The sequence below is a fragment of the Zeus faber genome (genome assembly GCF_960531495.2).
Source record: "Zeus faber genome assembly, chromosome: 8".
NCBI lineage: Eukaryota > Metazoa > Chordata > Actinopteri > Zeiformes > Zeidae > Zeus > Zeus faber.
Window position 1 is genome coordinate 25014066 of NC_137195.1, and position 14311 is coordinate 25028376.

At 44.0% G+C, this 14311-nt stretch overlaps 1 protein-coding gene across 2 annotated transcripts in view; it reads left to right on the top strand.

The window, feature by feature from the left end:
- Positions 1-14311, top strand: part of cdkal1 (CDK5 regulatory subunit associated protein 1-like 1) — a 300473-nt gene that overhangs the window by 128175 nt on the left and 157987 nt on the right. For both annotated transcript variants that reach the window (XM_080004992.1, XM_080004993.1), the window contains exon 8: positions 4924-5027. In XM_080004992.1, the coding sequence (XP_079861118.1) occupies positions 4924-5027 (104 nt within the window). The remainder of the gene's footprint in view (positions 1-4923; positions 5028-14311) is intronic.

Genomic DNA, 14311 nt, shown 5'->3' on the forward strand with positions numbered 1-14311 from the left:
TAATACATAAGGAATATATTAGGATATATTCCATATCAAAGGATAAAATGACTAATTGTGATCTTATATGTACAGGTACACACATTTAAGGTTACTTAACCATCGTCAAAGCTATTTAGCTGATATACTGTAGCCATATAGCTAAAGCCATGTTTGTATATCTACAAAGATATACACATCCACCGATGGATATCAAAGGAGAGAGGTGGGAAATGGGTTAAAAACTAGAACAGCAAAGGAGACCATATTAGACAAAGAGTAATTAAACTAAGTCTCCGGTGCCTTCTTGGCTTCTTCGATCAAAATATCCAGTGGCGTCATTCTGTCACACTTATGTGCAAAAAGATTTCCCCCGAGGCCCATGTTCCACAATTTACCCTCATTGAAATGTTCACCTGTGCAAATTCAGCCGAAAAATACCAAACCCGAGATTTGTTTTAAACTTTCTTTCCTCAAACACTCAAGGTTTGTCTCTTGCTTGGCTTCATCCTGCTGTTCAGCATGGTCTTATCCACTGCTGATACTGTAACTGCCTACTGTCAAACCTTCGACCTGGCTCTGTGTGTGTGTGTGTGTGTGTGTGTGTGTGTGTGTGTGTGTGTGTGTGTGTGTGTGTGTGTGTGTGTGTGTGTGTGTGTGCGTGTGTGCGTGCGTGCGTGCGTGCGTGCGTGCGTGCGTGCCAGAGAGTAGCGGTCTTTAGGGGTCCTGAGGTTTTGTCTGTCACCGGCTGGGATGGAGATTGATGGGCCTGACATGAAAGACTCTTGAGGGATGTTCATAACTTCTGTTGTTGTTGTTGTCTTCATTGACTTATTTGACCCCCTTCCCGGCCCCCCGTCTCCTGGACCCCTCTCCCCTGTTAGAGGACAGACTGTGCAGGGAGGCCTCCTCTTTCCACCAACAATGAGGAAAAGCCACACCAAAGCCAAACCCTCTGCGTATGTGTGGTTGTGTGTCTGTTTTTCCGTATCTGTCTGCCCACCTTTTCTGTCTGTCCGTCTGTCTGCCCCCTCCCTGTCTGTCTGAGTGATGGGGCCCGTCTCTATCAGTCAGTGTTAGTGTGCGCGTGACATTGGAGAGTTGACTACTTGTCACCACCTGTTTAGACTGACGGAGTGGGCGAGCCTGCTAATGCCTTGTTGTGATGTTGGACAAATGGTCAGTAGCAACGCACTCATCTCTCTATCGCTCTCCTTCATCTCGCCGTCGTCCTTACATATACACACATCCAAATATGCTCTGCGCAATTAGACCCAAACACAGACGTCGGCATAGACACACATACTGACACAAATACCCGGGAATTGCACACAAACACTGGACACCCACACAAAAAAACAGGCCACTAACTGTCTCTGGAGATTAATGTTGGTGTGGACCACTCAGCTGGCCCTGATCACATTAAGATGGATGTACCCCCTGGTGTGTGTGTGTGTGTGTGTGTGTGTGTGTGTGTTTGCGCGTGTGTGTGTGCGCGTGCGTGCGTGTGCGTGTTGCTTACAGGGCCCCATCTGTTTGTGCTTTCTCCAGGGCTATGTCCTGTGACCTAGCTGCCATCTTCAGTGCCCTCCGCCAGCATAAGAAACACCCCGAGAGGCAAAAGTGATGGATTGACAAAAACAAAAGCCAGAGCGTTGTGGTTCTAACGAGAGCTGCCGAAGAGCATCCTCAGCGTTTCGTCAATTAATCTGGGACTCCCGCACTTCATCACGCCAGATACTAAGATAGCACACAGATGTGGCCACAGATCGTAAATGATTGCCTTCGGCTCTGATACTCAAAAAAATCGGAGACGGTACGGTGATGTTTGGACGAATCCAATCGGCGCGTGCACCATGGATGCCGTTAATAATAAAACCTTTCTTTGAACCGGGGTCTTATTATTTTGTAACTAGCAAAATCAATCCCTAGTATATGCCACTGACAGGCTTAAACAAGCACTCAGGGTGTAGGAATTGTCTATGACATACGTTTGTTTCATTTTTTTTGCCCAGGATAAATACATTTAAACATACAGATATGTATTTTATCTCAGAAACACATTTCTTCTTTGTATGAATGGACTTATATAGATATTGCTTTCTGACCTCAGTCAAATACTTGGCTACGATAGGATATGATATCGCACAATCTCCACACTCGAAATATCAGATCCAAAAAATGGATATTAAATCAAACCTGGGATATTAACGAAAATTAGGTCGATTTTCTGCTTTTTTGACACATTGAAGCTTTCTGGATGTATTTAATGGAGGATAAAAAGGCATTATATGTCAATCATGTTCTATTGACCGAAAACTTGCACTCAAAGTCTGTTATTATCTTTGATAATATATTGTAGTATTATTATGTATTATTATAGTCTGCCTATTATCAGTTGAAGTGCAGCAAATAATGTCTTTCATTCCACATTACATACAGCACTGTGCGCACGCAAGGAAAGGAAACCCCAAAACATCGGTCGAGCTTTATGCCGCACTCGTGAGTTTGTGATTGAGACCATGAATAGACGCGATAATGACATTTGCTCGATGCAAGAATGTCTCGCTTTGTTTCTCCCCCAAAATGTATTTTGCAAGGCAGAAAACATGTAAAAAGGACACGAAAACAAGCCCCATTTATCCATTAATTCTAATGCTACGACTAGCCTGAGGCATGTTCCTTGTTCTGTTAACCAAATTTGTAGTAGCCGAGGAAATCAGTCAATAAAAAGAGCCGAACTATTCTGGTAACAAGGGAGCGCATCTTTTTACTTTCCTCCCTACTGTGTCGAATCAGTAGCTAAAAGCATCACAATTGCTGAGTAAAGCACAATAAATCACTTGTTGTCATAAGTGTGGATTCCCACTTGTTTTCTACCAGGGAGCCCTTCCACAAGCCCCCAAACCAGCCCCAAATACTGCCCCAACTCCCAGAGAGGAGCATTAGATTCTCTATACTTTGAAAAGTTTTGAATTCCGTCCAGTTGGATATATTTTAAGTTTTAGGTCCTTGATGTTCTTTTTAAGTTCATGTTAGTGCTCCTTCAATTATGATCATATCTTGGGGAGTGCCTTTCGACGAGTTTCTCTTTCCCATTTCTTTCCCATGCGTTGTTTTGACAGTACTTGTTTGTCATTTTTTCTTACTTTTACTGAATTGTTCTACTCATTTCCATGTGCATTAAATAAACTGAAATAACTTAATTGAATGTGACACATTTCAAACAGTTTTTGCCTTTTTTCTGTCTGTCTGACGTCTAAGTGCTGGCACCACTGTCGTCTTCTCTAGTTATTTTTCACCCAGTCATCCAAAATTGGGGTGGAGAAAAGGGGGGCCTTATATGCTGTGATGCTCGCCCTTAGGCTTGGGAGACGGCAGTCCACATCTATTTGAGATGCCGGCAACTCTACACGCGGCGGATAGGATGAATGACTGTCTTTCTGGGCCCTCCATACAACCACAGTTTACTGTGTCACTGTATAGGCATACAGTGAGACAGACAGACTGTGCTTTCTCAGCTTCATTTACAGTTACAATTGTCACACTTGGGCATAAGTGTGTGTGTGTGTGTGTGTGTGTGTGTGTGCGCGTGTGCGTGCGCGCCTGCCTGCGCGCCTGCCTGCCTGCCTGCCTGCCTGCCTGCTACGGAGTCATTGACAGAAAATGTCAATGGGCGCATTGACAATGAGTATCAAAAGAGGAATTTAAATTTTCTTTAATTTTAAGCGAAGCTACGCGGTTATGGTAGTTGAAAAATTGATGGGTCAATTGTGAAATCTGACCAGTGGCAACACTTGCTATCGTTGTAATCAGTCGAACAGTCTGTTCCTCCATAGTTCTGAACCTTTAAATCTATAAGAATGCTGGGCACGCTGGTAAAATGCTGAATTGTTTCTGTGAACGGTGGTGCATTGAGTGCTGACATTCCTAGAGAGTAATGATGGAGCAGGTCGAGCAGACCAGCCAACCTTATCATAAACAACTAAGTCTCCAGTGATGAACCTCAGTGCTGAATAGTATACTGCATTTTAGTCCATATGTTACTTCACATAATCCAGTATGGACAGAACAACAGACTTGACTATTCTGTTCGTTCTGAACACAGGAAAATGTAGAGACAGCCATATTTGTCTATCATTTATTGTTTTATAGTTTCTCAACATGACTACCGAAAGTGAGATCTACCCAAATGCCCATTAATTTCTAACGAGGGGCTCTCTCTGCGAGTGTTATTAAGCCGGTAAATCTCGGAAGAAACATCCATCTCATCTTTACGCAATCTAGGACCAATGTTAGATGGATTAGTTGCTCGAAAGCAAGTGAGAAAGTTGCAGATTTTCAGCCTGACTGACCGTATAGAATTGGACAAGTACAAAACTGTCTCATCAGCGTAACATTAAAATGTTAAGGTATTCACTGAAGAGACAATATCATTGATGGAGATTGAGAATAAAACGGGCCCAAAGACTAAACCTTCTGTTAGTCATTTTAATCAATAAAACACATGGATCATAACTTTCAACACCTTGGCACCGGCAGATTTGGGGCCAACACAAGATGGCCTGTGCAAAAATAGAAATTAGTCATGGTACAGTATCAATTGCTTTCGACAGATCAGCAAAAAGGGAAGCACGGTGCTTCTTGTCGTGCAGATATATTGTCATTTAAAACCAAGGAGGTCGCAGAGATAGTGCTGTGCTGAGCCACCAGAGGTGGTTTGCTGAAGTTTCCTACTTCCGAAGCGCAAATGTCTTCTAGAAATGAAGGCCTGTTCACCTCACCCTCACTGAAGCTGGCGCATGGCCTTTTGAAAAGGGGTTGCGGAAAGGTCCTAAAGTTTTTAGAATTTCCCCAAAAAGCCCAGCTTTAAGTCTGTCATTCTGTAATTGGCATCCATTCTGGTTTTCATCATCCGCCCTCTCTCTTTCTCTGTCCGTCCAGCTGTCTGAACGCGTGCACATACTGTAAGACGAAGCACGCCAGAGGAGATCTGGCCAGCTACTCCATAGAGGAACTGGTGGAGAGAACCAGGCAGTCCTTCCAGGGTGAGTGTGACGTCATCTTCATTTGATCACACACTTGATCACGAAATGCTTTCCAACATTGATGTTCATTGTGTTCGCCTCCACACACTCTTTCATAAAGAACTCAATTACATTGAGTGAATGTTTATGTTGGTTCATGAATACCAATGATTTTTGTGAGGCAATTGTTCAGAATGTTTTTGAGTGATTGAGTGTATATTTATTTTTTTACTTCTTTGTGTTGCACTTTACATAGGACTGGGGCTGGGTGATACATCTGTACTATCATTACCAGTGGTGTCATTGTGATATTAAGACTTTGTAACCTTAGATGCTGATTTCTTAGATATGTCGATTTATACATTGATACCGTGTATGCTTCCCTATTATATGGGTGAACGTGGAATTCATATCACCCAGTCCAACATGTGGCTCGCAGTGTGTTGCTGTGTTTGCCCCAATAAGGAGTTGGGGCGTAGTGGGCCTCTCGGTAACACATGTTGATGTTCTCTATTCTTGGGGAGGGGGCTCATGCCAGTTGGTTCTGCTTTGAGGCAATCAGAACAGCTGTTTGGGCCCCGCCTCGGGGGGGTCAGTCAAGGGCAAGTCAACAGACTGATCCTCTGCTTCTAGGGATGGGCTTTTTTTCTATTTGCTCAACTCTTTGAGCATGACCTGACCACCCACATCACCTGATGTTAAGAGGAATATATTGGAATGCAAATCTACCGCCGGCAGTTGGGTGTCGGATGCAAAAGAAAAAAGGCTCTGAACCATTCTGTTCATCAGAAACGAACCTGTGAAATGGAAATGGCCCAATAAAAATGTTGCCTCTCCAGTCTTCCCTAGAGTGCAGTGAGACTTTTATTTATTATTAATCAGGATTACAAAGATTATTTCCCCAAGAAAATAAGTTCTTCAATCCACGGTCAATTGGCCGTGTCTGAGGTAAGCGTGAGTCTGCTTTTTTTTTTTTTCTCTCCCATTTTTCAAGGCAAAATCTTGTTGAAACCCACATTCCAGTTGCTGTTGCAGTCTCAGGATCTACTGCTTGAAAGGGGCAGAGGGAGGAAGAGTGTACCCTTGACAAGGGCACAGTTGCGTTGAAAGAATCTCATCCAGATCGGCCTGAAACAGCTGCATATGTGCCAGAGCTCTGCCCTGGGCTGGCCAGTCAAGGGCAAACTTACCAGCTGCCTCCAACTTGGATCACCAAGGGGAGCGCTCACTGTGTGTGTGTGTGTGTGTGTGTGTGTGTGTGTGTGTGTGTGTGTGTGTGTGTGTGTGTGTGTGTGTGTGTGTGTGTGTGTGTGTGTGTGTGTGTGTGTGTGTGTGTGTGTGTGTGTGCTGTGTTCGCTGTGACGTAATGTGATTGGTGGTGGTTGTTTGTGTAGATGTGACTGTTTGAGGAAGTCACGGTCACGGTTCACGGCGGATCGTGTTGTTCTCTGTGCTCACGTGTGACACCACCCAAGTCCTCTGGCGTGTTTGGAAAGACGCAAAAAACAATATTCTCTGGGGTGTGTGTGTGTGTGTGTGTGTGTGTGTGTGTGTGTGTGTGTGTGTGTGTGTGTGTGTGTGTGTGTGTGTGTGTGTGTGTGTGTGTGTGTGTGTGTGTGTGTGTGTGTGCCCGCGCGCGGGCCATTTGGACACATTGTACACAGTATAGATAAATAATTCCAATATATACGAATTTGAATTCCTATATGTAGTATATGGGAATTGTGGACGTTAGCAGTGTGTTTTTGTAGCACGTTTGTTTCAGTCTGAGCCTTTATCTGTGTGTGCGTGCGCGTGTGTGTGTATTGGTGTGTCTGTGTATAGTCAGTTAGAACACAGGAAATGTGAGTCTAAGCGACGGTTGGTTGTTTGTTTTAAAAACCAGACCAAAAAAAAAAGAGGAAGCTAGAGGTTACTGCCTGTCAAATGAGAAAGCGAGAGAAAAGCGGAGGATGTTTTGAGGAGAGAATGAGAACATTAAAAAAAAAAAAAAACAATGGAAGAAGAGAAAGACAAGACAGAGTAAACATCCCAAACTGTCACATTTTTAAAACCACAGATTTCACACTTGACGATGAATTTTTTTCATTTTTTTCTTTGACTTCTTAATGTTATTGTGATGCAAAACTACAACACAGTGTTGACGTCTTGGGGGGAGATATGGCTTAGATATATACTCATATTGCAATAGGATATCTGAAATACAACTTTTATTTTGACCCCTCCCCCCCGATGTTCTGATTTCCATACAGCCCATAGTTGCCTGGTCCTGAATCATTCCACTTTCCAATTATTGTTATGCCTGAAATCCCACCCCCCGCTCATCCTCTTTTAGCCACTTATTTCATATTTCAAACAAGCATAGCCTTACAAATAGGAGCCGCAATTTCATTGGAGTCATCCCGATGTGTTCTGAATAAAGAAAACGAAGCTGCCCAAGTATGAATACTAAAAGTTTGATTGGCTGGGTGGCTGGAGACATTGATTGATTTTGAATTGAAAGGGTGTACAGTATGCGGTTTCATTCAAATGCCGTCTGGGGTAAATATGGCTTTTTCCATTTGGGGTGGTAGAAAATGGTGTGGCTTTTAATATAATCAGAATTATTAAAATATCTGAATATATTATTTGATGTCGGAGAGGCCTGGTAATGCACATAGGCAACGGATATATCACAGGAAAGGGGTGCGTAGTGTGGAAAGTGTGCTTAGAGCTTGTTAAAATGTATTAAGGTTGTAGAGAATTAGTCCCTGGTCAAGGCAGTATTCATAACAGAGATCTTTTAATAATTTTGTCACAAAAGTCACAAACGTTGATTCGCTTCAGGTCACAAAGTCGAGTCGCTGCGTTGCCTCCCACCTTTGTGGACTCTGACACGCAGATTTGTGCAGTCGACCAATAGCAAATCAGCTTTGGCTTTGTTCATGTCTCAGTGGACGGTGTCCAACATGGAGGAAAACATTACCATAACCCTCTTCCTGATTTTAACTTGGCACACAAAAAAATTAATTGCAGTGAAAGGCGCACTCCGCCACCAACAATGGAGACAGTGTATACAGGAGCAGATATATAGCCTGAATACATTGAATGGCTGTTTCTTACATATCTCTTCTTAAAGTATAAAATACGGGATTTTTCTGACCAAATAATCTTACAGATTACCGTTTGAATTATTATTTTTTTTTTTATATCCCGCCCCCCTTGCCGTATGTCTACATCAATGTATAAATTGAGCTGACAGGAATGGCTCTGTGACATGAGATGATAAGGGCCTGTGTTGAAGCCTCCGTTAACCCCCCTCCACCAACAACTCTCAGCTAATACAGCAGGACAGCATGCCAGGTCCTTGGGCGGGCAACGCAAATCTTCAGCAGATTATATGGATCTGAGGGAGTTGGGGTTTCGTGGCAATATATTTCATACCATTCAAAAAAAATATTTATAACGATATGTATATATAAAAATAAAAACTTCTGTTCAACGCATAATTTTTTTTCATAAAGATGACAGTTGTTTGAAATGGTTCATTTAAAAAAAAAAAAAAATTATTGGTGGAATGAAATTGTCTAAAATAAACACTTAAATAGAAAGTCCTAACATAAAAATCTGCAAAAGAAAAGAAACCAATACATTCCACTTAGCAGCATCTAGCGGCGTCTTTTTTTTAACAACATGAATATCAAAGAAAACTAGGGGAAAACAAATCTGAAAATAAAATGTTAACCAATATTTTTATATAATGAACATCGCACAGCATTCGTAATGTAAGTAAGGAGTGAACAATAACTCGAAGTAACACGTGCAGCTGCTTAAATTAACATTTCACTGAAATAAAATCGAGATAAAATCAAAAACTAAATAAATATGGTAAGTCTAAATAAGTGATAAAGTTTGTGGTGTTGCCCTCTCCGGTGGGACGTCTCGTCGACATATTTTTAAACAATAGATGTTTACCATCTGCTTTGGGTCGGAACTTAAATATCCCCAAAAAGACCCCAACCTATTGATGTATGTGGCCCTCTTGTCAACGCTACATCATCTTTCTCCTTCTGCGCTCATTCTGGACGCCGCCGCTCTGTCTCCGCCGCCGGCATGTATGCAAGTACAACCTACCCAGGAAGGAGGGGGCGGGGTTTCTTTCTATATCGACAAACGTAATTGGCTAGGGGTGAAAGCTCAGCTTTGGATCGTCCAAATTGATTGGCTTTTCGTTGCCCCTTAGAAACAACAACCTGCCAACGCATAAATGCAGCTCTGATCACCTGTACGCAAACAGGCAGGAAAACCTGATTCCTCCATTGCCTGCATTTCCATATTCCCATGATCTGTCAAAGACAGTCTGCTTCAAAATGCCCGCCGCCCGTCACGCGCGACAAAGTAATCGACTCTGTCCGGGGGCCATCGAGGATCGCGGGAGGTGTTCCTCACGGTGTGACCGCCGACGCCAACTCAATGTCTCAACTGTGACGGGAGGCGGGAATCCAGGTCAGAACGGACGTATAGTTCGACCGGGGGGCCACGGACGAGGCTTCCGCAGACCCCCCCCCCCCCCCCCCCCCCCGCTCACTTCAAGATCATCTGTCTTTGGAGACGGCCTCCACCAAAACGGATTGTGACAAAGTTTGATGTTTTTTTTAGGAGACACACACACGCACTCCCGCTCGCCTGTCAAGCCGTCCCAGTGGCGTACGACAGCATACGGTATACAAGTAATGTACTATGTGGGTATGTGGTCAGAGCACACTCATGTTTGTTGCACCCAACCAAAGATAAGTTGTTTTGAAGTCGACAGAGGCCGGTGGAGATGAATGAAAGGCCGAGATTGTTCCGCCTGCTATCGGGCGAGATTTGGACAAACCGAAGCCGAACCTTGCCCCCCCTCACGAGACCGTCCTCTTGAGAAAGTCCTTCCAGATGGTCCTCGTTGAGACAGTGCTGTGTTCCAGCATGTACCCCACCGGGTCTGTGTCAGACTACCGCAGCCTGTCCCAACGCTTTCAACTACAGCCGTCATCCGCCGATTCCGAAAGTTTTTGTCATCACAAACAAAAACACACCAGTCCAGCGATGGAGCGGCCTGCCGGGAAGAGCCTTTGCGGTCATGGCCCCGGGAAGAAGAACTAAGGCCGGCTGAGTCTGTGCCTGATTTTCACTCTCTTCTAAAAATGTATTTTTTTTTTACCAGAAAGCATGTCCTGATCTCAGTTTTTTTTTATCTTGTCATCCGAATGTTTTATCAATGTTCTTTACTTATGTATATTTGGATGTTCTTGAAAGCACTTAGTGCTCTATAAATGAATTTATTATTATTATTATTATTATTATTATATTTGTATTATTTTAATTTTAATTTAAAAAATGTTCTCCCTCTCCCCCCAACAGTGAGTCCATTACTGGCTACTAAGTTTAGCTCCCTTAATGGCCCCCATGCTGTTAAATACTGAGTTTCTCAGCGTGTCTTAATGACAGAGCAACCTTCTTTTTTAAAATTGGACCTTAGCATTTTGATCACATTAAAACACCGCACAAACAATCATTTCCACATGACACATGACATTAGCCGACTCCCTCGGATATTCGCCGTAAAATAAAAAAAAAAAGAAGCCTGACGTGGATAAGTTTCCCGGCTCGATCTGGGATGGCGCGTGACAGCTCGCCGCCACTCGACGAGCAGATATGTGTGGGCTTGCTAGCTGGCCCCGCTCCCAACATCCTGACAGGTGTCAGCTCTCGTTTGTCGGCACTGCGGGAGCCCCCGCGACACGGAGATGGACGGGGAAGGCTGCCAATGTTTGGTCCGGGATATCGGGCCACATGCATCGGCGGTTCCTCTCAACTCCCAACTGTGTTGCGTGGGCGGTCAAGCTTAAGTTATGCGCGTAGAGCTTAAATCTGGAGTTCTTATTCCGCACAATATAGGTTTATGTTCTGGTAGATTTCAAACGGGTGGGGGGCTGGGCATATTGAATTGATCATAAATGAGTTTGTCCTGAAAGCACACTGCTGTAAAGAGCATCTGGAAACAAACTGCTGAGCCGGCACTGGCACCGTGTTTTGGATGTTTTTGTGTACAAGCAATTAAATTCATTATTTTCCGGGAAATCACTCCCTGGAAAGGCGCATTTGTTCTGCTCGAACATACACGGACAGGACTTTGTCCAAGCGTCACATCCTTTCCCCGAAAACCAAGGTGAAAGCAGAAGTGTTGAGCAGCTCTTGGAGGTTAAATGTAGTCCTTTTTAAAATCAAACCAATGTGTCCGGGCTGTAATAGGCTTCATTAGGCTTGCACAAACTTGAGGTAAAAGGCTTCACACACGCCGCAATAGCTTTTCATTAAACGGGCCAAAGTCGACGCTGCAAACTCAACCCAGACGCTCTCTCAATAATAACCCCTTCCTCAATAATGTAAGCACTTCCCAGAGCTGTGAGTAACTGATCCCTTTTGAAGTTTTGAGGTACCGATGGTTATTAAGTGGATATTTATGTTTTGTAATATAAGTCTTATTTTGGCCGAGCACGAAGCGAAAAGTGTCCATCCAAAACACATTGTTTAAGGCTTTATTGATATTAAAAATCTCTTGTTTCAGAAGCGGACATAATTAAAATCAGCTGCTTAGTTGAAATAATAATTTGCCTGTTTTGACGACTTGTCGCTAGGACTGGGCGGTATTAAAGTATTTATATAACACACACACACACACATCCCCAGACGATCTCCGATCTTTGTGTGTGCGTTTCAACCTAGTTATGGTTTGTTTCACCGAGCTGAGTCAGGCAGGGAGAGGCAGGTGGAGGGAATGGGATTGAAGGAGAGACGAGAGGACCGCTTCCCCCTCGAGTTTAAAACAAAGACACTCCATCTTTGACTTTGCCACTTTTCATGTCCAGATCATGTTCTTTGTACTTTTTATGTCCGTCTCTGCTTTTCTGTCCTTCTGTTTGACCTCTTTACATGCCCCCACACACACACACACACACACACACACACACACACACACACACACACACACACACACACACACACACACACACACACACACACACACACACACACACACACACACACAGACACACACACACACACACATACAATTACCCCCTTGTCTCTGTGTGTGTGTGTGTGCGTGTGTGTGTGTGTGTGTGTGTGTGTGTGTGTGTGTGTCTGGTGCTGCCTTGCCCTGTGATTTAGTGCCAAGCTGGCAGCACTGACTAGTGAATAGGGGGCCCCTTTCACACAATGGGGAAGTGTGACACGCACACTCTTACACACTCTCTCTCCCCCTCTCACGCACGCACACATACACACACACACACACACACACACACACACACACACACACGCACACTCTCACACTCACTGGTGACATAATAGCAGCCATGCCAGGTGTGCAGGTGGTGCCCTACAGTCTGGTGCTGGCTTCAAGTGTGTGTGGATGGGTGTGTGTGTTGTCCAGGCACCATCTGCTGTGTCCTCTATGAACTCCTGTCCACGCGTCTCCCCATCTTTCAGTCCATTCACCCGGGCTGAAGCCACTCGTGCACTGCGGTTACCTCCACTGCTATGTCATCAGCACTGTGTACCAGAGCAGCACAGTACACTAGAGCAGCAAACTATACCAGAGTGATACGGTATACTGGTTGGATACTGTATACTAGAGCAGCAACGTATACTAAAGCAGCAAAGTATACTAGAGCAGCACTCTATATACGAGTGCGATACTAGTACTGGAGCAGAACAGAACAGTATAAGAGAGTGATACTGTTTACTAGAGAAACACTGTATACTAGAGCAGCGTAGTGTACAAGAGCAACAAACTATATATATATAGAGTGAGACTGTATACTGGTTGCATACTGTATACTAGAGCACCACAGTATACTAGAGTAATAATGTATACTAGTTACATGTAGATACAGTATACTATAGTAGCATATTATACTCGAGCAGCATAGTATACTAGAGTGATTCTGTATACTGGTTGGTTATTGTTAATTGATTGGCTACTGTGTAGTGGAGCAGAAACATATACTAAAGCAGCAAAGTATACTAGACTGATACTGTATTCTGGTTGGATACTGTATACTAGAGCAGCACAGTATACTAAAGCAGCAAAGTATACCAGCAGCACTCTATACTAGGCGATACAGGTACTGGAACAGAACAGTATAAGAGAGTAGAGATACTGTTTACTCGAGAAGCACTGTATACTGTTGCAGCACCAGATACTAGATCAGCACTGTATACTAGAGAAACACAGTATACTACAGTAGAGTGATGCTATATACTGGAGCCGCACAGCATACTAGAGCAGAACTGTAAAGCAAGTAGTTCTCAAATAATTTGGTTATTGTATCCCCTGTTCCTCTAGCAACCAGCAGCAGGCGTGGTGATGACGATATTTTTGTTTTGTTTTGCTGTCTACATACGTTTTGTCGATTTGTCTCCCCCTCACCTATCCTAGCGCGACTCTGTACGGCTCTAAGTAGTCCCATAGTCCAGTAGTAGTAGGAAATACAGCAGTAGCGGTAATTGGAACAGTAGAATCACTTCAGACGTAGTAGAAGTGGTAGCGCTGTCTCTCTCTCTCTCTCTCTCTCATCTAGTCATGGTATTTCAGTGTTGCTCTGCCAGACAGACAAGGTGTTTTTGTTGTTGTTTAGGTTTGTTGTGTTGCCTCTGTCCTTTCATTCTACCTTTCTTTACACATCTATATCTCGTTCTCTCCTTCTCCTCCGGTATCACGCCATTGTTGGTGGGCTCTGCTGCGGTGCCGTGGGGGGAGGGGAGGTGGAAGTTCTGTTTCCTGTCAATAGGTGGCAGTAGCAGACTGAAAAATGCAGACGCGCGGACCACGTGCTCGCTCTCTGGTTTTGTTATTGTCTGCATGGATTTCCGCGTGCACACACACACACACGCGCACACACACTCACATAGACATACACTCGCATAGACACACACTGGCTGTTAAAATGTTTAAGTGCTGTTAGTAAGTCCTCTGACTCATTTTTTTGTTGTTCCTCCTCCCTAAACAACTGTGTGTGTGCGTGTGCGTGTGTGTGCGTGTGTGTGTGTGTGTGTGTGTGTGTGTGTGTGCTGTCTGAGCTCTTCTCTGCTGCTCTGTTGTTTACATACTCACTTCTGCTTTGTGTGTTTGTGTTTGCACTTGTTTTTTAAAGCCACACGCATACACACACACACACACACACACACACACAGCTCTGTGTCGGTTTGTCTAGCTTCATAAATAGACACGACTGTCCGCTCTACGGTCGCTCAGAGGTGATTCCAGATTCCAATTCCAT